At 48.0% G+C, this 24,568-nt stretch overlaps 1 protein-coding gene and 1 pseudogene across 3 annotated transcripts in view; one reads left to right on the top strand and one right to left on the bottom strand.

The window, feature by feature from the left end:
* The window catches only part of gus (splA/ryanodine receptor domain and SOCS box containing gustavus), a 62,719-nt gene that overhangs the window by 8,227 nt on the left and 29,924 nt on the right, over positions 1-24,568 (top strand). Inside the window, exon 1 of one of the 3 annotated variants that reach the window (XM_050169336.3) lies at positions 20,579-21,168. The exons of 1 other annotated variant lie outside the window; for it this stretch is intronic. In XM_050169336.3, coding sequence (XP_050025293.1) covers positions 21,038-21,168 — 131 coding nt within the window. In that variant the 5' untranslated portion in view covers positions 20,579-21,037. Of the gene's footprint in view, positions 1-20,578; positions 21,169-23,474; positions 23,970-24,568 lie in introns of those variants that run through there. One more of the 3 variants, XM_055065569.2, reaches the window with a different exon arrangement.
* Positions 24,334-24,469, bottom strand: LOC126520968 (U2 spliceosomal RNA; annotated as a pseudogene).

The raw sequence follows: 24,568 nt of genomic DNA, 5'->3' as shown, positions 1-24,568 counted from the left end.
AATTTGGACGTGGTAGTTCATAGTGGGGTTTTTTTGTTTTTTCATTGGTTAACCTAGGTAGGATATTAAGCAGCATAGTAGCAAGAGCTTGGTGGCACAAGCCACCGCCCCGTTCCAAAGGGGACGCTCATAACATCCATCCATCCATCCACACCCGGCGGAGAGGGTCGCTCCTTGATCCCCAATTGTCCGAGTGCTTACTTCTCTCTGCGGTCTTGCCGTCCCGGTCTGCAACTACCGTCACCAAGGCGGAGAGGGTCGCTCCTTGGGCCCCAATTGTCCGAGGGCTTTCTTCCTGCGGTATTGCCTTGCTGACTTGCAAGCGCCGTCACAAATAGGCGGAAGGGGGCGACGCTGCCAGGGTTTCACGGTGCATTACAGCCGTCTTGCTTCGGGACCCACTTTACCTGGAACAGTGCCAGGCTCTCGCTACACTTTCGGGAAGAGTCAAGCAGTGAATAGCTCCAGATGTGGCATACGAGGTGGGGGCCGCCAACTTGCTTGCACGTGCCGCGCCTCAGGAATGTGGTATTGGCGACGAGGAGTTACGGAGTCGCCATCTATCGGAAGCGCCTCGCTGGCGTAGTATGAGGGATCACGTGGCGCGCTCCTCGTAGGTTTTGCTGTCAGCGCTTAGTGAAAACACCACGCACGAGCTCTCCCGGACATTTCTGTACGTACTTTCGAAACGAGGGAAGCTTTTATTGTCTAAATAATAATCTTGGGCAAACTGAAAGCACACAATCGTTTACAGACGCCATCTCTTTACCGAATACGTACAGTGAACGCCACTGCGCGCGGTCGCCGCGATGGAGTCTCCCGTACCGGCTTCTTGCGTGAAAGGTAGGTAAACGCGCTGGAAGCAAACTATGTGAAATATGTTCTTATAGTGTTTGTATAACTAAATGGAGTGTAATAGAACGAAGCCTCAATGCAGCGATCGCGCAGATTCGCAGCGACCGACTGCGCGTCTGCATGCTTGTCCGCGCACTGTTTCGCTTTCCCCGCGCGCGCGTTTTCGCACCGTGCCATGAACTTTAGGCCGCAGAATATGATCATTTGACAGTATACAAGCAACCATTGTTGCGTGGGCGCTATCACAGCTGTTCAAAAATAATTTCATTGTAGAGACTTCGATGCCTACGGGGACTGTGATGTGCCGTCGCGACGATTCAATCTTTTTTTTTCTTCTAAATTCTTTGACCTTTCAATACTATTTCTCGAGTTGCGTCGCACTGTATGTTTATCGGTGTTCTCAGCGTGCAATTTCCCGCTGCTCCTTTTTTGTAATCCAGTGCATTAATTCATAACTCAAACATGACCATATGCCATGCTTTTTTTAAATGTGCTTCTTACCGCTGCGTTTCCACTCCACTGAACTTACCAGTATCTATAGCATCGACAAGTTCATAGACCAAACCGTCACGACATTAGTCGGGCAGCGGACTCGGGCGAGCGTCTCAGTGCGCGTTTTCAGAACATCGCAGACTGGGCGCCGTAGCAGAAATCTTCCTCGCGTCTGTGCTTGCTGCGTACCCGAGTTGTAGCCGATGACTGTTTGCCGGTTTTATGTTTCGCGAGCCAAGCTTCACGCAGCTTCTTGTCCTGCGGCTACGTGTGAATAAGGCTGACACCGGCCTCCGTTACGTGCGTCCGGCCCTGCGGCACCGAGCAGTAGCCTACCATGTTGCGCGCCTTCAAAGGCAGCCACTACCTATTGTAGTGCTTTCAAGCGTAGTAAAGGAGACACTCGAAGCGGGAAAATTTCGCCACTAAATGAGGACTGCAGCGTACGAGGGAATTTAAACTCGTTTTCAGCTTGCTTCGGCGCGCCCGAAGCAGCCGACGCGGCCGCTATGTCCACGTGATCCCTCCTAGCACGTCACGCCGACGGTGGCGCCAGCTTTTCCAGTGGTGGAGCTCGAGGCCAATACGTGCTTCTGCGCTTCTTAATTAGCTGTGGCACGATTCGATGTGGTCTGGTGAACTCGAAGGAGGCTCAGAAAACGGTCCCGTATCTAACATCGGCCGTGATCTGTCGTAGTAGCTCGTGTAGCTGAGGTGGTCGGCGGCCGCTCTCTGTCGGAGTTCGCGTTACTGTGATGGGGTGCCTCTAGCCGGGCGATGTCTGTCTGCGGTTTTCCTCCAGATTTTCGGCTCCCCTGCCCCACTGTTCTCGCCGGCTCTTCGTAGTCTCGGCGCGTGCAATTCGGTCGTCCTCGGTGAGACCAGTCAGCGGTGGCTACAGGAGTGATCGGTGGCTACAGGAGTGATGGCAGAATTACCGAGCTGTGAATGATGGAATTTATGAGAAATGCAAAGGCGGGATATATTACGTAGGTCGAAAAGTTGGCACGTGCTTTGAGTTGGGTAACGCCGGAATGATAAGAAAAATAAGAACAAGAACTGAGCCTAGCCGCGCGGGTCTAAACGCCTTCAAGGGTTTTAGATAGGCCAGATTGGTAGGTATCCCATATTGAGCATGCGTACTGTAGTTTTGGACGCATTAGAGTAAAATAAGCTAATGATTTGACTGAGGGTGCAGCTAGGCGCATGAAGGGTTGTTTATTAGGGCGAAAAATGAAGGGCCAAGTTTCTCTTTGTTAATTTCACGCCGAAACCGCAACGCTGGACTGATAGCACGATGTCGTGAATACCGAAGTATTTTCGCATGTTCTGGCCGTGTTCTTAAAACTGAAAGCTCGCCATTTCAAGCTTTTGGCTCCTTTGTAATGAAATGTAATATTGCTTATCGATACCCGCCGCGGTTGCTTAGCCGGTATGGTGTTGCGCTGCTAAGTACGAGGCCGCGGGATCGAATCCCGGCTGCGGCGGCCGTAGTTCGATGGAGGGCGAGATTCCAAAAACGTCTCTGTCCCTAGCATTGGAGGCATGTTAAAGAACCCCAGGTGGTCAATATTGGTGGTCCCCCACTACGGCGTGCCTCATAATTATATATGAGGCGCTATATATATATATATATATATATATATATATATATATATATATATATATATATATATATATATATATATAGTGTAAATAGAAAAATAAGGCGCTCAACACAAGACTTAATTCGAAATTTCACCTTCAAATCATTGCCTCTCCCACCTATAGGAAGGCAATCTTGGCATGGCTTGTGGCGACGTCAAAAAATGCGGGGCCACCGTTGTCATCTGCTTCGAAACATTCCAAAACCACATGCCTACCGAGAAGATACACGTCCACCGCTGCGCACACGGAAAAGCGAAACCGCGGTCATTGTTGCCGGACTGCTGCTATGTATGGTGACTGAATATTTAAATGGGTCTTGAAGGCCTTGAAGAAGACAAGTCCACTTGTCGAAACGTTGGCTCCTGCTTTCACCTTGTTCTCGTTTTGCTCATCGTCAAGGGTATTTAGAAAGATGAGGAGCAGAACTTCGCCATTATCTTTAGTTGCCCAACAGTTTCTATGTGTGTTTCTAGGCACGCACGCACACAGACACACGCACAAGCGCTTATGGGGCCTGGCAAATATACACAGTGAAGTAGACGCACGTATGAAGCGTTTTATTGGCGTTTCGCCTGGGCTCCGACCGAAACGTCAATAAATCGCTTCATACGCGCGTCTACTTCACTCTGTATATATGCGCGATTCTAATTTATGCCTGCAAGTTTAATAATTTCATCACACCACCTAATTCTCTGGCGCCCTCGACTGCGCTTACGTTCCCTTGACACCCATTCTGCAACTCTAATGGACCACCTGTTATCTGCGCTACGCATTACATGGCTTGCCTAGCTCCATTTTTTCCCTCTTCATGTTGACTTGTATATCAGCTACCCCCGTTTGCTCTAATCCACATCGCTGTCTTCTTATCTCTTAGCGTTACACTCTTAAAAATAAAGTTAGTAAATAAGTAAATTCACGCGTTGACTAGATTACTATCTAGTACTATCTAGCGGCTAGTAAATCTAATAAGGGTTGCCTTTGCTAGCCAGAAAGGCTTCTTAGTAGTTTTTACGAAGTAACCAGTTAGCCACTACTACCTCGTCTGGCCATGGCCTATTATGCTCTGATTGTGACAGTCTTATGCAAAATTGAGGTAAACTGTAGTGCTGTTCATTATGTTGGACTAACGGTTATGTGCGACGTCGTAGCACACATATGTACAGACAGTAGGCTTGAGTAATTTGGGCACAAAGCTTTGATTATTTATACAGATACATAGGTGCTGACCGGTGTAACACATGCTCCCTCAAACTAGGGCTATACATACTCTTGAAGTTGCTCTTGAGCAAGTGTCGCGTAGCACCTTTGTCGTTCTGTATGTGTCGCGCAGGGTGTCTACCAACCGGGAAAACCGGCAATTCTCTGGGATATTGAATAGTGTGGAAATATTCAGAGAAAACTCAGGGAATTTGTGCTTCTATGAGGGAAAATTCGCTGTCGTTTTATTGAAAGGGAACGAAAGTCGCCCTAATGCTGGCTCGAGTAAAAGAGAGGAATCGTAACGAACTGTCTTTGACGCCGTTTCGTCGGCTGGAGAAGTTGCTAGTGCATAGTCAACGACCGATTTTCCGGACGCCCGATTTTTGGGACGTGCCCGTTAGTGCGGACGGCTTCGCGGCACCACCACGTACTCTATGGAGTCAACGTGTAAGAACGCCTGAAATTTCGGACGCAAGAACCTTTCGCCGTCCGATTTTCCAGATTTTTTTGCCACGACCGCAGGTCCGAAACGGCATTTATCAAAGCTAACACCGCCGTTTTGATGATTTCGCCGCCTCGAACCGGTGCTGTGGCACGCAGATCCGCTGGCAGCCGTAACCACCACCAACGTTACTAGACAGTCTGGTAACGTTGGCCACCACCGCGGCAACGCGAGGCCTAGCTGCATCGACGTTCGCTATTAAGGTTCTTGCCGACCGGTGCCGTGATATTGATTTAAAGAATTCGCCGCTGTCAGCAATGGTACCAACTCCTCCTGTGTAATTCTCGCGATTGGCTTCGAAGCTTAGGATACGGTGCGTTGCATAGTGCTGGTTTCCGAAAGGCAGCTTCGTCTCAGCACAGCAATGTTACGCGGTGAAGCGTACGTGAAGTATTGCGGTGAAGGCTTAACAAGCGTTGAAAGGGACAATTGTCACGGGACACAGTAAGTATTCCCTAATTATACACGCGTGCACCCGCCGTCTTCTGTCACAGTACGAGCACCGGTATGGCTAATAAGTGTACTGGCAGACCTTCAGAGCTTTTTCGGACGTTCTCGCGGCCCCTAGGGAGTGAGAAAAATTGGACGTTGACTGTACAACTGACCAAGAGGATGCATCAAATGGTCTGTGAGGCGAACGCGCGGCGTAACGAGGTCTAGAACAGAAAGGACCGACGCATTGAAGAATGATCGGGAAAGGGACTGTGCCGCCTCTTCTTTGAAGGAGCTTGAGCTCAAAAAGCAAAATGTTGGCTGACGCCGAGATGCAGGTGACCCCCATCCAAACCGAAACAAACTCTCTAAAGCAGTGAAACGCTACACTGAGGTATTGTGCGCAGGCTGAGATTATGACAGGACAGTTGAGGTTTACTTACCAACTGCTGAGAGAATCTCATTTGCGACAAATTTCAGGCCTAATAGCAATGTGCTTGCTATCAGTCGATAGAAATAGCTCATTTTCGAAAATATTTGCTTCTGTATGCATCTCTCTTTATTCGTATTTGAAGATGTTCCCCTTGATTTGCAATGGGCGTTATCATCTTCTTTTTTTCGAATATATAATTTTCTCTGTGCATTTTACTAACCCATCCCTTCAGTTTTCTATTTTGAATAAATTAAATACTACTCTTTACTATTCAAACAAGATTAAGTCGTTTTTTTTTTATTTTTTAACGTCCTTACTAGAGAGTGACAGCATCGGGCGACTTGGTGTCAGCCCGTCTTGACATCACTCATCAGCACTGACATCAGCTCGTCTTCCGCGTCACTCAGGAAATTTTGCGAAGGGACTCAGGGAAAACCTGGAAAGCTCAGGGAAGTTGAAAATGTCAACTTGGTAGACACCCTGGTGTGTTCTTGCGTATCGTTGCTTGTTGGCGATATGTAGTACATTTTGGCGATATGTAGTACATGCTTACCCTGCGTCAGTGCGCGTAATGTTCCTGGTATACATTACCTATATATATAACCCTTAATTAATGCCTTAATATGTAGCGAAAGGACGTGGTTCTTTTTTGTCATATATATTTGTTATTTTACTTATGCTTTTACAATAACATCAACTTCATGTGACAATGCAAGCGGCACGTATAAATCGAATAGGCACCATTGTATTGTTGCTAATTATGTTTCATTTGCGATAGTAACTGCACTACCGAGGTTCTATTTAGTTAGTATGTTAGTGCTTTTTTCTAGCTTCAGCAGGTAGTGAAAAGTAATAATCATCGTTTTACTACCTGCACTTAATAAGAAGGCAGTGCTTTATGCGACAAGTAGCGTGTTAGTATTTAGTTAGTGAATATGACTACCTTTTTTTTTTAAGTGTGTACTCCTAACATTTTTCGTTCCATCGCTCGTCGCGCCGTCCTTAACTCCTGAAACTTCGTTAACCTCCAAGTTTCTGCCTCATATCGTAGTGCCGGTAGAATGCAATGATCAGTCATTGATCCCGGCTACGGCGGCCCATTTTAATGGGGCGAAATGCGAAAACACCCGTGTACTTTTAGATTTAGGTGCACGTTAAAGAACTCCAGGAGGTCCAGATTTCCGACGTCCCTCACTACGGGGTGCCTCATAATCAGATCGTGGTTTTGGCACGTAAAACCCCATAATTTAAATTTAATCAGTGATTGTACACTTCTAAAGGATAGTGGGAAGCACCCGGTCACGATTTGGTGATGCCTGCCATTGTGTCGCAACCCATTTTTATTCTTTTGTAAATTTCCGTCTCGTGATCAGGGTCTTCTGCGAGTAATTGACCTAGATAAACGTACATCTGCACTGACTCTAGAGGCTGACTGCCAATCACAAATTCTTGTTCTTTTACCAGGCTGTATAACGTTAACATTTTCTGTCATATTAATCTTCAACCTAGTCCTACACTCTCTCGGCTAACGTCCCCACCCATTTCTTGCACTTCATCCCCAGTGTTGCTCAACAGAACAATGTCATCTACAAACCATAGATTTCTGAGATATTCGCCGTTGAACCTCATAATTTTCCCCAGTCTAGTAGCTTGACTACTTCTAAGCATGCATTGGAGAGGTTGTGTCTCCTTGCCTGAGCCCTTTCTCGATAGGTATTTTTCCGCTTGTGGAGAATGAAGGTAGCAGTGAATTCCCTATAGATATTTGCTACGATATTCACGCATACTTCTTGCACCCCTTCGTTACGCAGTGCCTCCATGACTGCTGAAGCAACACAGAACAGTCTTAAGAACTTTGCCCTGAGCGCACACTTTTTGTGTCATACGTACGCACATTAGAAGCAGCACACAAGCAGCAGCAAAACTTGGAACAGCTTAGGTTGAAAAAACAACACATGCATTGTCTTTAGATGCACGGGCTTTACCGTGCATGTTAGCTATGTTAATTAAACATGCTCGAAACAAGCACTTCACTGGTATACGGTGTCGTGCACTGCCGCAAGAAGGCAGCGGAAGGACCGTCACAATTTTTTCCCGTGCATTTTTTTCCAATCTCGCTTCACGGCATCTTTCAGCACTGTTAAAACTTTTTCGCAAGCATTTCTTTTTTCGTAGAACATGACGCAACATTCGTAAAATCGTAGAACGAGCTTAAATGAGCAAGCTTTACGAAAAAGAGTTGGCAAGTATGCTGACGTGAAAGCAACGAATTCACAACGGCTTGTCTCATTGTTTCTGTTGCATGTTAGTGTGTTGGGCTGCACTTGCATTTCCTTTTCTTGAATGAGTGCTTGTGCTCTGTTTTGTGTTCTCAGCCTTGCTGCTCAAAATTCAAGTTCACGCGGCGTACCTGTTCGGTGCACGAGGCTCGGTAACATATTATGTACGTTATTTAGAAGGCGCGTTGCATTTGCAAGTGAAAAAGACGGGAGTATATTGTCCGTTATCTGCATGGCGGCGCGAATGCCCCCGCAAAGAGCCATTGAAATCACGTGTGCTGGCCTGACCTTACGAGCCCAGGGCGCGCCTCTTGAGTGGCGGGGACAGCTCGCCCGATAGAAGGCTGGCAAGTATTTGCTGCCTCTACCGAATGCACTCTGAAAAGAAAAAAAAGAAGGAAATTGCCTGTGGGCTGGTTTGTGCCATGGGTGACATTCTACCCTTTAGGCTTTAAGTTTTTTTTTTTTTTACACCCCATGAGAGAAGTCGTAGCTGAAAACTGTTTATTAATTCTGACCACCTGTTCTGCACACGGAAATATTTCACACCACGATGGTTTGACAGCGATATCTATTAAAGTTTATTTCATGCACTTCTCGTGTCGTCTGTCGCGGCTGTGTATTTGGCACAAAAAGTCTACCCCTCCCCCCCTCCCAGGAAAAGAAAGAAACGATTTGTTCCGATACTATCTTTTAAAGGGGAGGGTGCTAATATTACGAACAAATTAAGCACACTTCATACACCCACAAGGGTTTTGAAACGCAAACTGTTTACATAGCACCGCGCAATGAAGCCACCATGAAAAGCAAAGCGGTGCCAGTGCACGACTTGGGCTCGAGAAAGTGCGCCGTGTTCATCGTTGTTTATGAGAAACGACTCTATTGTGCCGGATTAATCCGCACCGTTGGGATATTGCGGCTGTTATATGCGGTTATAGATATTAAAAAAATCAAGGTCACATAAGGCTGTGGTCCCGTATTTTTACACCGCTAAAGTAGAAATTATATAGATGAGTGGGCAGGGATAGCAAAATGACATTGTTCGCAAGCGCACACTTAACGCGCACGGTGTGTCAATGCCTGATAACCTTAACATTAGTGAAAGAAACATGCTGCTCCCCTACTAGCACTCACTGCGACATGTTTTGCACATATCACTTATATGCAACGGCCCCATGTGATAACCCGTGGCGATGCCAAAGCGTCTTAGTTGACTTGTTCAGCGGCCGTAATTTCACGTTTCACTAAAATGTGGCTAGTTTTACCGCTGTTTGACTGAACGGACCGGTTTTAGTCAGTGCTTAGTATTTCATTAGCGCATGTAGATGTATAGTAATAAGCCCACTATACTTATAATGTGCGACAGGTTACGTTAGAGCAGCAGAATGATAGTTGGTATTGCTTAGCCGAAATTTACTATCGGATATATCTGCGTGGGGAAGCAAGTTGTCCGTGTCACTGGCGCCGCATGTATACGTGCGCTGTAGTACGTTCAGACAGCGTGAGCGTTCACCTTTGAACTCTTGCCTTGCTCCAGCGGTTGTGACATTGCGGTTGTCGCATTGTGCGTCACGTGTTGCGCTGCTAAGCACGAGGTCGCGGATCAAACCCCGCCCGCGGCGGCCGCATTGGGATGGGGGCGAAATGCAAAAGCACCCGTGTAGTTCGATTTAGGTGCACATTAATGGGCCCTTCACCAGGCACCATAGCAAATTTTGGTTATAAGCTGGAAGTTGTTACGCGTCCTCTCGGGAACGCTCTGCCGCAAAAATTTTTCAAATCGGCTCATTAATAGCTGAGATGGAAATATTTCAGTGCCACGAACCCATGATTTCAGCAGGCGGGCTTCACTGCACAGCAAGGCACTCTCTCCACTCGCCCCGTCTAGCCTTCGCAAGCGAAATCCCTTCCCTGCGTTCTTCCATACGAGACCTCGAGGAACGCGTGACGCATACGTCACAGGCCGCGCCTTCATTTTTTTCTCCTCGTTTATTTTCGGCCTTACGCGTTTTCGCTGACTTCACGCAGTGCACGATTTTGCGCGCTGTGCATAAGGAAACATGACTAGCGGTATCATTCAGTGCTACACGAATACTTAGGCAGAACAAGCGGATCGCAGAGCATGATCACGCGCTGGAGCACGGTAGAAAATGGCATAGTTTCGGTACCTGCGCACGTGACCGCACGACCGTGGGAACAAGCAGACGAAGAGGAAGTACATCAGTTCCTTCGCTTCGAAGTAAAACAAAAAAACACGCAGACATTCCGTTTGTGTGTTTTATTACTTCTCTAAACTTAAATTCTGCAATTCAAGCAGCAGATCGCACAGATAACAGATGTTATCTTGAATAATTCTAGAAGTCACGTGTCACGAGTGACGTCACACTGCAGACACGACTACGTATAGGCGCAAGGTCACGACTACGTCGCCGTCCGGCTTGGAGCGCGGCGGCCGCGAGAAGGAAAAGCGGCGTTCGGTTTGAAATTGCAGGCCTTTCCGCGGCGCGTAGCGATGTAATACTTTGTAGACACGATCGTTATCGCTCATTGTGCGCTCTGCGCTTATCAGCTCAAAATGGCCAGACGTGGTGAGGGGCCCTTTAAATAACCCCAGGTGGTCAAAATTAGTCCGTAGTCCCGCACAACGGCGTGCCTCATAATAAGATCGTGGTTTTAGCACGTAAAACCCCACAATTTAACATTGTGCGTGACGCCCTCGCCACATAAACTACAGGCTGCAGTATATATATATATATATATATATATATATATATATATATATATATATATATATATATATATATATATATATATATATATAATATACGCTGCAGCCTGTAGTTCATGTAATGTAATAAAGGTAATCTTGTTTGCCGTCGCTTGAAGATGCTCAAATTATTTGTTGTTCATTCCGCTTAATTATATAATTAGTCTCAATTAATTAATCAACTTCTCAAATATAAGTAGATTAAAAGTGTCAATTAGCAAATTGTAGAGCAACATGAAAAGCTCCCGATACAGCTATCTATTGCTCAATACGTGCTACGTAAAAGTGTTTTTCTGAGCGTGAAAGAAGCCGGCAAATGCACGTAGAACCGCCGCGCGACTGGCCGCTCGAGGCACTTTGCGTGTATTCGCGGGCTTCTTTCACGCTCGAAAGAACACGGTTATGTAGCACATATTGCGCAACAGAAAGCTGTATTGGGGGCGAGCTCTACCACTGAAAAAGCTGGCGCCACCGTCGGCGTGACGTGGCATGAGGGATCACGTGGACAAAGGGGCCGCGTCGGCTGCTTCGGAAGCGCCGAAGCGAGCTGGAAACGAAAGCTTAGTTTCACCTGCGCTGCGGTTCTGATTAAGTGGCGATGCTTTCCCGCCTTGGGTGTCTGCTTGACAACATTTGAAATCACTAAATAGGTAGGGGCTGCCTTTGGAGGCGTGCAGCATGGTAGGCTACTGCTCGGTGCCGCAGTGCCGGACGTACGCAACGGAGCCCGGCGTAAGCCTTATTCACACGTAGCCGCAGGACAAGAAGCTGCGTGAAGCTTGGCTCGCGAAACTTAGAACCGGCAAACAGCCATTGGCTACAACTCGGGTATGCAGCAAGCACAGACGCGAGGAATGTTTCTGCTACGGCGCCGGGACTGCGATGTTCGGTGAGTATACAGAAAACGCGCACTGAGACGTTCGCCTGCGCTCCCTGCCCGGCCAATGTCACAACTGTTTGGTCTATGAACTTGTTGATGCTAGACACTGGCAAGTTCACTGGAATGGAAACGGAGTGGTAAGAAGTACATTAAATAAAGGCACGGCATATGGTCATGTTTGTGTTATGAATTAACGCACTGGATTACGAAAAAGCAGCAGCGCGAAATCGCCCGCTGACTGCATACAGTGCGACGCAAGTTCAGAAATAATATTGAAACGGCCAAGAATTTCGAAGAAAAAAAGATTGAATCGTCGCGACGGCACATCACCGTCGTCGTAGGCATCGAAGTCCCTTGTTAAAACGAAATTGTCTTTGAACAGTTCTGATAACGTCCACGCAGCAATGGTTACTTGAGGACTGTCAAATGCTCATATGTTGCGGCCTAAAGCCCACAGCGCGGTGCAAAAACGCTCCGAGTGAAGGCGAAACAATGTGCGCGGACATGCATGCAGACGCGCAGTCGGTCGCCGCGAACCCGTGCGATCGCTGCAGGCATTGAGGCTTCATTCTGTTATGCGCCATTTGGTTATACAGACCGCCCACTATAAGAACATATTTCACATAGTTTGCGCTCAGCGATTGCCGACCTTTCAAGCAAGAAGCCGGTTCGGGAGACTCCGTCGCGGTGACCGTGCGCAGTGGCTTTCACTGTATGTATTCGGTAAAGAGATAGCGTAGGTAAATGATTCTGTGCTTTCAGTCTGCCCAAGATTATTATTTCGACAGTAATAAAGTTCCCTAGTTTTGAGAGTACTTACAGAAATGTACGGGAGGGCTGCCGCGTGATCCCTCATACTATACGCAAGGGAGGCGCTTCCGACAGATGGCGACTCCGTAAGTCCTCGCCCCAATAGGGAATTTTTCTTGTTGCTCGACAATTTTCTCATTGACACTTTTCATCGAAGTATAATATTGGAAAAGTGAATTAATTAGGACTATATAATTAGGTAGAATGAAAAAGAATGAGTATCTCCAAGCGACGGCAAACAACATTACCTTGGTTGTGTCCAGCTACGTGGCATTCGCATATTTTTAAACTGTGGCTAAAGTTAGCTGGGGCAACCTGTATACTCGCACTGCGTTGTTTTTTTTTATTATTTATTTATTTATTTATTTGTTTATTTATTTATTTATTTATTTTGGAACGCGGGAGATGAAACGCCCCTATAAACAAGAATGCGGAGGTCCCAAGTACCGTTGAAATCAATTCTGTGCGAATCAATTTGTAGGTAGCTGGCTGTCAAGCCTCGCTTAGTGTTCCGCAGAGTGGTACTAGATGGCGAACCGTGTGTGGAAGGCGATTATATGGTCATATTATGACAACGGCAACACGATGACCGCGTGACGGCGAAGGCCTGTTGCCTGCCGATGTACACCGTGCACCTTGACGACGATGGCATAACGACAGTGCCTTGACGGATCGCCTGGTGACGGGCCTATTGCCTATACCGCGGCGCCGCTCAGCTTGGTAAGACAGATAGGCGTATGCCGAGCTATCTGCCGAGACGTGGCGGGAGGAGTCGATTAATTATTCGCATTATAGAAGTTCCACAGCATCTCCTGCTGTGACTGAGTGCCTGTGACGTCGCAGCAGCATGCTGCTGCGACATAACTCGCGGGTCCGGCTTCTGGCTGCAGCGGGTGCAGTTCCACATGGCCGCGATTCTCAGGCGATTACATTGATCAGTCGTCTTGGTGTCACACACTGTTATGGAACGCATGTGATCACGAGTGTGCGACTATACCTGGATTGGCTGTTTTAAAAATAGCTCGAAAGAAATTAGTAATATATTTCGTTTTGATCAGTGAATAAACGCTCCCCGAGTTGGCCCCGAGCTTAAGCTCGGGGCCAACTCCGACGCGGCCTATTCAAATACATGTAAAACGCAAAAACGTTTTTGCGAGATAACCCCTGGACTGATTTTAATGAAATTTGTTGTATTTGAGAGGGAAAGTTAAATTCTAGTGACTGTTGGAAGTGGAATTTCGATTTAGGGCTTAAATTTCGTTAGGGACTTTCAAATATCCGACAGTTTGAAAAATATAGAAGCACGAAGTTTACAAATTCATAGCTCTGCATCAAGAACAGATATCGCGGTTCTGTAAACGGCATACATTAGATCGTTCAAAGCGGACAAATTCGATATGTCATTTTACATCTTACGTGAATTTGTTACGTTGGCTACAAGGGTTCTGCAAAGGCTGTATTTCCATACTACTAATTTTTTTTTTATATTCATGTGTAACATATCAATTTTGTCCGCTTTAGATGTACTATTAGATGCAAATCACAGAATTGTGATATCGTTTTTCGTTGTTGAGTTACAGAGTCGTAAACTTGATAGTTGCGTTTATTGAAAATTTTCGAATTTTGCTAATTCTTAATAAAAAATTGGAGACCTAACTCAAAAATTCGAAACCAACAGTCACTAGATTTTAAGTTTTTCTTTTAAATTCATCAAACCTCGTCAAATTTGGTGCAGTGGTTGCCGAAAAAAACGAATTCTGCTTTTACATGTATTTAGATAGGAGCACCCGAGCTAAAGCTTCCTCTTAAGCCGCGTCGCTTAATATTACACTACGCCATACCGACTTTAATCACAGCACTTTCAGAATTTTCAGCTTTGCAAATTGCCGAATGCTTGGTGCCGTCGACGGCGCTACGACGTCTTATCAAGTGCGTAAGCGTTGCGCAGCGGGAAAATGCTGCACAGAGCGTAAACATACGCGCAATCAAGTCAACTGTTTCCGTTTCTCAGACAGACATTACAGAAAGCTAGGTCCGACTGATTACCATTGGGAATATCTTTCAACACTCGCACATTGAAAAGAAGAGCGAGAAAATAAGAGGAAATTGATTTTGACAGCGTGCAAAAAGAGAAAATTGACTGCGCGCAAACCACGAACCTTTCAAATTACAACTATGAGGGAATTTTATGTCTACACAATTAAAAAAGTGTACACCCTATGGGGCGTGTCTTGTCCCACAGCAATAATCTGCCTTGCTTGCGTTTCACTCTAAAAACAGTTGCACCCTTGGGGGTGTATATTTGCCCCACAACGATAATCATCATGTCTTGCTTGCGTTTCTTTCCTTGAAAACGCTGTGCTCGCTACTTTCCTGTCGAGAATGCTCTGTCATGCTGAAAACGGGCATGCCGTTCGTGACTTGGAAGTACCGGGCTCGCCGCGTTAAAGAATGGAAATGCGGACAAGACAGACGGCGATTATTGTTGTGTGGCGAAAGGGTGTAATTTTGCTTAAGAGTACCGGGCTCGCAGAGTTAAAGAAAGGAAACACGGGCAAGACAGATTGTTGCGTGGCAAATATACACCCTAAAGGGTGCAACTGTATTTAGTGTTCACTCTTAGAAAAATTTACACCCTTTGGGGCGTATCTTGTCCCACAATAATAATCGTCATCTGTCTTGCCCGCGTTTCCTTTCTTTAACGCTGCGAGCCCGGTACTTCCCAGTCACGAACGGCATGCGCGTTATCAGTGTGACGCATCATTTTCGACAGGAAAGTAGCGAGCGCCGAGTTTCAAGAAAGGAAACGCAAGCAAGGCAGATGACGATTATTGTTGTGGGACAAATATACACCCCGAAGGGTGCAACCGTTTTAAGAGTGTTCCTCTCTTTAACACTCCTTTAAAAGAATTAACCCTTTGAGGCTTATCTTCTCCCACAACAATAACCGTTATCTGTCTTGGCCGCATTTCCTTTGTTTAACGCTGTGCACCCGGTACTTCCAGGTCACGAACGACATGCGCGTTATCAGCATGACAGAGCATTCTGCACAAAAAAGTAGCGAGCGCTGAGTATTCAAGAAAGGAAACGCAAGCAAGGCAGATTGTTATTGTGCGACAAGGTAAGCCTCAAAGGGTGCAGGCTTTAAGAGTGTGTAAATCATATTTAGTGAAGGTATCAATGTTTTGCGTGGAGAAACATTTGGGGTTCATTTCACATTACACCCTTGGCAACGTCGTACACCTCTGAATGTAACTACAAAATTAGGCCCTTCATACAGGAATAAAATTAGATTTAGCAAAAATATCCCTTCACCTATTGTAACGAACACCACGAATCTGTGACTCACTTTTTGCTAAATAAACAAAGTCAATGAAAAACATTTTTTTTTTTTTTGTGACCGCGCGTGTATCAACACCATGACGCAAACACGGAACCAACCATTATTCACTAATTATCGCCGATTTATTAATGGAGTAACAGTGTTAACTTGGTACGCCGCGCGGTAAATATAAGGCAAACTGCGCAGTTTACAGCCCACCTCTTGAGACATCGTAGAAGCTACTTAGCTCTTTCCCTAGCGCGGCTATTGGGCATCGTAAGCCCGCCATCGATGGTTTGAAACGCCGCTTTCGAGATCTTCCCCACGCTCACGGACGCACTGTGGCATCGGACTTGAAGGAGGAGAACTCTGTTAAGCAGATCGTTTTTAAGGCGAAAGCCTTTCTAGGCCCATGGTGAAGTTTGTCTCAGCAGACCTGACCGACGGAGTGCCCGCTGAAGCGTCATCACGCCATAGGAAGACAGATTAAAGAATGAAAAATGATTGATAGTGGCAGTTAATGAATGATAACGCTATAATAGAGATTGGTAGAGGGTAATAATGACTAGTAATTACTACTAATGACTCCGAAATGACCAATATGCCTAACAACTTGTAACGACTACAATTCATTAGAAATGACTAAACATGTTTAGTAATGAACAGTACTGACTAATAATGACTGAAATGACTTGTAATGACTACTAATGACTATGCATGATATGACGAACATGTCTAACGACTGCTTGTAATGACCACAATTGATTACAAATGACTAAAAATGCTTAGTAGTTAACACTAATGACTAAAAGAGAAGAGGCAAAGAGAAAGAGGCGAATGATAGGAGGAAGTGTAGGCTGTCGCCGTTCACGTCTTAAAAGAGATTTTAAGAGACCCTGTAATTTTTTTACCGTTTGGCGGTGATTTTTGAACGCGCTCCGAAGATTCGCGATCGTCAAAGTAGAATGCAAAAGTGGCCGCCTCCGGAAGGTGCGCGCGTGCGCTTCGAAAGAGATCTCGTGGTTCCGCTGCAAGTGATTTTGTCGATGGATCGAGCAGCAGCGATGACGAAGCAAACCAGCACCGAAGATCGGCGGCCGCAGCCCGGTTAGTTCCGCCTCTTGCTTTAGGCACGTTTATAGTCCGACGTTATCGGCGCGCGGGCGAGCGTCGTTCGCGGTCAGTCACGGTGCGTCGGTTGCGCTGCGCCAGCCGAGATGCCATCCCCTCTAGGGGCGTCTTGCGCTGGAGCTTGAGGTATAGTAGCGGCGCCTGGTGGCGGCGCAGGAAACGACATCTGGGTCGTACCAGCTTGGGTCGTATTGAGCCCTGGCTGTGGCGAAGCGCGTTTCTAGGCCGAATTTTGCGTCGATTCGCACTTTTTTCTGCCCTGTTGCGAGTGTGAAAAGGCTCGTCACTTCTCACAGACCACGCTGCGAGCTCGTCGCAGCCTAGAGTTTAACGAAAACGGACACTCCGTGAGACGTAATGCTGGAAGCAGAAGGAATCGGCGACGCCGATCCGGAGAGACCTAGCTCAGCCTCGAAAAAGCGTCGCCGTCGTTACTTCTGCGTCGTCGGCTGCCATGAACAAGAAGGCCTGAATCCCAACATCAGATTCTACCGTTTTATTTCAAGGCCTCACGAAGCAGAGCATCGGGCGCGCTGGTTAGCAGCAGTTCGTCGCGCTGGCTAAACGAAACTTCGCGCCATGCTGACTGATTCGCCTGTCTTGAAACTTGCTTATCTGCGTTCAAAAATTCGGTATTTTGCACCTACAGTCCCGGCGGCAGACAGACATAGCAGCAGGCATGGCTGGTGATTCACGATTCAAGACCTGGCCACAGCGACGATTAACAATTCGACCCGTGCGGAGTGGTGCGTGCAAATGATCACAAATGGTCGGGCTGATTCGGTGACAATTCACTACCCCACTACGAGCAGCACAGGTTAGAGAGTTAAATGTGCTTATCCTTGACCTCAAGCCAGCACGTTGAGGCAGCGCAGCAAGGTAGTATTGATTGCAGCACATCGATGTTCAAGCGCTGTCATTAAAAGCTACATCAAGCGATCAGCGCACGAGCTCGCGCGATTCGCACGTACGTTACTGCGAGCTCATAGCATTGCATCAGTTATTTATCAATTGCTAAAGGGACAGATGGCCGCTACTACAGTGCAGCAGGCATAACTACTTGTCTAGCGGCATGCAGTCAACAATGATTGCAGGATGCCCGCCGTTTTACACCGAGGGGCTGCTTCGCCGTATGACACGCCCAACTGTAGGGCTTGCAGTTGAATTTTTGTAGGGGAAGGCCTGTTCAATAAAAAAAAAAAGTTTTTTTTTTTTTTTTTTACGGAGGTAGTGCCTATTAGATGGCAATGCGTTTTGTATATGTTATAGTTCTTGTTACATTTTGTTCTTAGTAGATACAAACGTGTCTTTACAAACGTCGTTCGATTTTATCCCACAATCTTGATTCTGGGAGAAAAGGGGTTAATCGAGGGGCTCGATTTTTATTAATCGTATCATGAGAAGCCAACAAACAGACTCCAAGGAAAACATACGGGAAGTTACTTGTACTTGCTAATTGAATTAAGGAAATTAAAGTGGGGGGAAAAACTTGCCGCAGGCGGAGAACGATCCCACGTCTTCGCAATGCACGCACGCGTAATGCGTGTACATGATTCATCGTGTGCAGAGAAGAAAAATGGTGGAAATATATTTGTTGAGCCGCGTACGTTGGCGCTTGAGCGAGCCTCGACCGGTAGCGGTCATAAAAGCGAAGTAAGACGAAACAGGCCGGCTGGAGAGCGCAGCGATGTTGTCTCCGAGATCGCACCGACGCCATCTCACAGGACACGCCATCGACGAGCGTAAATCCTACTAATCTTGCTGACAATGTGACAATGGAGGTTCACGACAAAAAAAAAAAAAAAAAAAAAAAAGAATGCATGCGTCTAGGTGTTGTCCATCCGTACCGAGTAGCCGGCGGCGGGTGTGTTGCCACCCGGGCTCAGTCAGAACCACCTAGCCTTACCTAGCCTGGCTCAGTACACGGGCTGCGGTGACATCACTCTGTGACGTCGCCGGTACTGTGTGACGTGCCCCGTGAGAGGTCTATTTCTACGGCTGCGTCGCCATCGTTCTGTTACTTGTGCTTGCTCTGACTCAAATTTAGGCGAAGTGTCGCTTATTTGGTATTCGGCTTAAGTAGTCAGACAATGTAGCCTAAGTTTTGCCGTTGACTTTAACACTATTGCTGTCAACGTCATACTTGCCACCCCTATCACCTCGTGTTACATTGGGCGCCTCGGAACAGAAAGCGCTCAGGAAAATTTTTATTTGCAATTAGCTGACATTTAAGTGGTTTCAAGCAGGAAAATAGTGAGGGGCAGTTGACATGTTTAGAAGCAGTTCGTTTGAACGACGTCGATCGATTCGACCCGGCTTTTAACTTGGCACGGTTCAAAGGTCCGAAAAAGTATAGATGCTTTTTATTATAACTTTCGAATAGTTCACTTCTACTGACTCGCTGTGGTTGAATTTAGAGATTCGACTGTGCTCGACCTGCTTCGATGAAACAAAGACTGTGGCGCGAGTCGGAGTTTACAGAAGTCTGCGCGTGTCTGGTTTCGTTCTCTCTGGAAGACGTTTTATGCAACGATGTATTCAGAGAAAGCCGCCTCGGCGCGCATCTTTATGTTGAAGCGTGTAAACGGGTGAAGCATGTAGAGTAGTTACCTTTATGCATGATTCATTCATGTAGTAGTGAATACGTTTCGTTGTTGCTATGACGGATAAGCAAAGCGTTGCCCTAAAATTTTTGTCTTGGAAAAATACGTCCAACTTCGTCGCGTAGCAACGGATTTGTACAGTCGCATCACTCCACCAGGAACACTAGCTCCTCGTGTGTAATTTGTGTGTGAAATGTCCCACGGTTATGAGGCACCGAGGTATACAGGGGTTGGCCAGGGCTATGCTACTGGGGTCGACGTTTTATAACACTATGAGCCTGCTAGTCACCGGCGTTGGGTAAAATCGATGTCAGAGCGAACGAATAGCGTATCAGCGCACGAAATCTCAAATGAGTCCTCGTCATGTTTTTTTTTTTTTTTTTCGACCCGCAGAATGCAGGAGCTTCGACCTGTATACTTTTCTTGTAGCGTCTATCACCTTATCATAGTTTACCCCTGCCGCATGCGATTTTAGATGTGCTTTTCTCGATTAGTCTGGCGGGATCCTCCCTCTTTAGTTTCGCTTCGACTGTGTTCTACCATTGAACACTTGAGACCCCATAAGCGCCATAGAAATTTGAGAGCAATTATTACTTCTTTAATATCTTTAGCTCTGGTCGATACCGCTTGCACGAACTTGCGGCGACCGAGCTTGGTGTGAACGGACACTTCGGGTTCCGCTCTAACCGCTTCTTCTTTGGGGCGGAGCCTGCAGTTCGCTGGAAATGGCCACCATTACCCACGGACAAGAGGGAATTGAGCGCAGCGCTTGCAACGTTATATAAGGTTGCGTTGTGGCGACCGTTTTGCGACTCTGAAATGTCTCTGAACTGAAAGAAGTGCGACGCTCACTGCGGTACCGCAGGCAAGAATTCGTGGTTGCGCTGTAGTTACGTGTCGCGCGATGTGTGCCACGTCCTTTAATTGTCTTCGTGCATAAAGTCTACCAACTCTGCCAAATTACCAACGGCTCATGCCGGGTATACGGAGTTGCGAAAGTGGCCGTTTGGAGCTGCTTACAAGAACACGCGAAACTTGAGGGCGGGGAGGGGGTAGGGCTTACGAAAACACTACTCCGGCCTACGAAGGTTCATCACTCCGCGCGGCGGAAGTCCTCGTACTAAATTGCTCTTTCTTTTCTCACCCCCCCTTCCCCTCTCTTTTTTTATTCTTCGTCGGATTGCCTTACTTCACTGTCTCCCGAGTTCGCTCAAGTGCATGCCCGGCCGGTGTAACGAAACCGAACCAGCGCGACGAACGCGCGTCGGCAGGGCTACGCAGAGATTTGCGGCTACGTTGTGGAAACGTGTGGTACACATGGTATCGTCAAGAAGCCGGTGCGCGAAAGAAGCCTCCGGGGGTCTGGAAGTCTCCGTCGAAAAACTGGCGCCGGGACCCGGCAGCAGCGCGGGGAGGAACGCGGGCCCGTTTTGGCAGTGCGTGTGCGGCATCGATCGCGGCGCCGCTTGCAGTAGAGGAGACGGTCCCCCGCGCTCGCTACTCGCGCCCCGTGAGCAGCTGCCGAGCAAGCAGCAGCGTCGTCGTGCCACTAGCAGTCGCGTTGGCTCTGGTGGTCGCGTAGTGCGCCTATGCTGCCGGCGTTAGTGCGCTGCTCGCCGTGGTCGCGCCGCTTGCCGAATCGTGGTCGGCGCAGCAGCTAGAGATAGGCTTTACGTGGTGCGCGATGATGCCTCCGTGTTCTGGGAGGCCGCCGCCACCGCTGCCGCCGCCCCTGGCCCTGGTTTCGCCTCTTGGGCCGTGGCTACTGCATGCGGGCCTGGGCTACGTACCGCTCAGGCGAGAACCGCACTTCCGGTGAGAACTCTGCTGCTGCCTTGCGCGCGCCTCCGATTGAAGCGTGCGCGGTTGGCGCTATCTGGCGCTCAATCTCTGCCGATAACTGGCCGGCCAATCGGGCCAGATTGCGTCGTATTCGCGCATGCGCACGAGTGCCCCGAACGCCGTCACGCGGAGCTTAAACCTCGTTGCGTGGACCTACACCGCAATCATTGTGGTTCGCTGCTGCGCATAGACTTGATTGGGCATTATCGTCGAAACGGCCCTGCTTTTGTGCGCATTTGACAAATACTAACCAGTGGTGACGCTGTGGATACTGCTGATCGCGCGCTCCCGTTCTTAATCTCACCTTAGCCCCCGGCGTTTTCTCTGGTTTCTCTCTGCAGGCGGCCGGCGTTACCGTAAATATAGTGAGAAAGGGGGCGGAACCGCGTGCGCTGTCTCCGCCCCCCCCTTTCCTCCTCCTGTCCCCTGCCGCGCTCAACATTCTATTAAACGATGCGCTCTAGCTCGATTCGCCCAAATGGCATGTGTTCTCGTTCATAATCTAACGCGCACATGTCGGTCGGCACGTCTCGGAGTAAGGGGTCGATGTTGTCGTGACAGCTGCAACGTTCTTGCAACAGCATAGGTGTTTACCGTCGCGATACAATATACTTGTGGGTCTGACTCCCAAAGCATGTAAGATGGGAGCGGTATGTAAAACTGCTCGTCTACAAAAGCTTTTTGAAGCGCACCTACGAAGGTATAATCAGCGTTTATAGAACTACGTTGGACATGCTATAGAGCATGACACTAAAGCAAGACGGATGTTTATGTATTACTTATTATTTACTACTACTACTATTACTACTACTACGCACTTGACTGCCAATTTCTGATTATATGATTCGGCGCATTCTTCTGAAATGACCAACGGTTCGCGACATCCAGCTTTTGGGTTCGTGGGATCAAATCACGGCCGCGGTGGCCGCATTTTTATGGAAGCAAAATATAGTTCCGAGGACCCTAGTAGGACGTTTTTTTTTTTTAATTTGTTACTGTGTTTGTGTGTTCGTATGAATTCTAATACTGTCCTTGTAGCATTGCATACTACATTTTGAGGCAGAAGTTCCAGAACTCGTGGACCTCTTTCTCTTTGTATTACTTATCGATTTCTCCATTTGCAATAATAATACTTGCATGGCGTTGCAGGTTCACTGTAATAAATAAATAAATAAATAAATAAATAAATAAATAAATAAATAAATAAATATTTCAAGAGGCAACCCTTGATTTGCGCACACATGCGGTTGTAAGGCCTGGTAAATAGAGGTGGCCTAAGTACTAGAACTGCCTGGCAGCAAGATGACCATTCTGGCAAGTTCGTCGATGTTCTAAACCTGCTACCTTCGTAGTTGAAAATTCAGCATTGACCAGCTAGACACACTACGGTGCAGTTCAAAGCCCAGATGTGGCCACATTATTACACTGTAGGCGTAGCTCTAAGACGTGGAAACTCCGATCATTTATACCTGTCGTGCGCTGAAGCAGCCGATCCTCGTCCCATTTCGTTGAAAGCTCTGTGGCGTTCCACGGTAGAATACTAGTGAAACTTGATATGCACTGCCAATGCCCAGTACGATTGTGACGGACGTAACGACCGCTTTTCAGAGACAACGTGTATCAAATCAAGAGACGACCGTATGTCAATGGCTCGCCGTCGAGGTCCAGCCAAAGTGCATCATCTCTTATCGCGCTGGCCGATGGCAGTTTGCAGCACCAGCGCGAAGCCGTTGTTTGCTTGCACCTTTGCTTTCTTTTTTTCTTTCTCTTGTTAATGCGTGCACTTAGCAGGTGACTTATCGCGTAACTTTCTTACAAGTACATCAGATGAAAATCTTTCGTGCCCGCGTTCGACATCGCAGATAGTACCATGACCACGTAACCCGGCTGTTACCACACTCCGCGCTGACCGCCGCCTCATTCTTTGCTGGGGATACTCTCTACACTCGGCATCAGATACATTTGTGGCGATATGCCGCGGAAATCTCGGTGAGAATTGAAAAACTGGGTAAGGTAGCGCTTACAAATTAGGTTCGGTATTGCCTTCTGGAGAGGCCGTGAAAGTTTGCGCGGTGACCGCTGTGGGAACACTTCTTTAGGCGGGGCCCCCGCGAACGAGGTCAATGGCACTCTAGGGAACCACAGCAAAGGTGGGGGGAGGGGGGAGGCCGTGCGTTCCGCTGTTGGCGTTCGATGTTTCGCGTAACGTACCCCCCCCCCCCTCTCTCTCTCTCTGCGTCGATTTGAGCGCTGGTGAATAGCGAGTGGGGAGCTTGTAGGAAGGGGGGCCTGGTGCACCCCTCGCGTCTGGAGAACGCGCGTCGGGGCGGACAGCAGCTGTTTCCGTGCCGCCGACAGCTGGCCGCTCGGCCGACCGGAAGAGTGTGCGCGCTGCCTGCCTGCCGTGTAGCCTGCCGCCGCTACTCACCGCCGCTGCTCCGAGCACGGGGGGCCCAGGCCTCCGGCCACATAAGGTCTTCAGCTAACGGCCGGGAGGCGCACAGCGTTGAAAAGTACACGCGGCCATCGTTTAGAGCGCCGCTGTTACGACGCGTCGTGCATCTGTGGCGGTTGGGCTGCTGTGCTGTGTCGGACTACAGCGGCGGCGCGTCCTCTAGCACCTTAGTGCGCGACTTCGGTGTTCCTGTGGCGAGCGGTCGGCACGGGAGCGTTCGCCCATCGGAGCTCGCGGCTTTCGCCGCGCCCCATCTTGGGTGCAGCTCAAACAGTTCCCGCCGTGGTTTTGTGCAGGCTTCCAAGATGACATTGCCGCTGTAAGTTACGTAGCAACCTTTCAAGCGCTCGGTGGCCCTGGCGCTATCAACGCTATTGCGGTCAAGTGGCAGGCCCAACACGTTGCCACGAAGCATGCATTCCGTATTATTATTATTATTTACTATTATTATTATTATTATTATTATTATTATTATTATTATTATTATTATTACAGCGAAGCTGTTTACCTCTAGCTCATGTATGCATCACCCGCATGCATTCCCAGTGGGCTACCCTGGCTGACTTACGTCTGTATAGGTGACATTAATGTGTGCGCCGATCCCGGAGATTGTGCAGTACCGGGCATGCGTCCCCAGGGGGTGTATCCTGGCCAGCTTATGTCCGTATCATTGTGCGTGGACAAATGCGTGGGCCGATCCCGGAGATTGTACGATACCGGGCCGACCCGCGGTGGAGGTGAAGCAGGCTTGGAGCACTCCTCCAACTTCGCAAAATAAGTTTAATATTTTGGGTCCAATCCAAATAGAACTACATAAATTCGGCGTTGTAAGAGAAACGCTACGCGCGCCCACACACGCACACACACACACACACACACGCGCACGCACGCACACACACACACACACACACACACACA

The sequence above is a fragment of the Dermacentor andersoni genome, chromosome 3, assembly GCF_023375885.2.
Source record: "Dermacentor andersoni chromosome 3, qqDerAnde1_hic_scaffold, whole genome shotgun sequence".
NCBI lineage: Eukaryota > Metazoa > Arthropoda > Arachnida > Ixodida > Ixodidae > Dermacentor > Dermacentor andersoni.
The sequence above is the reverse complement of the archived record's forward strand: the minus strand, read 5'-3'. Positions and strand labels throughout refer to the sequence as shown.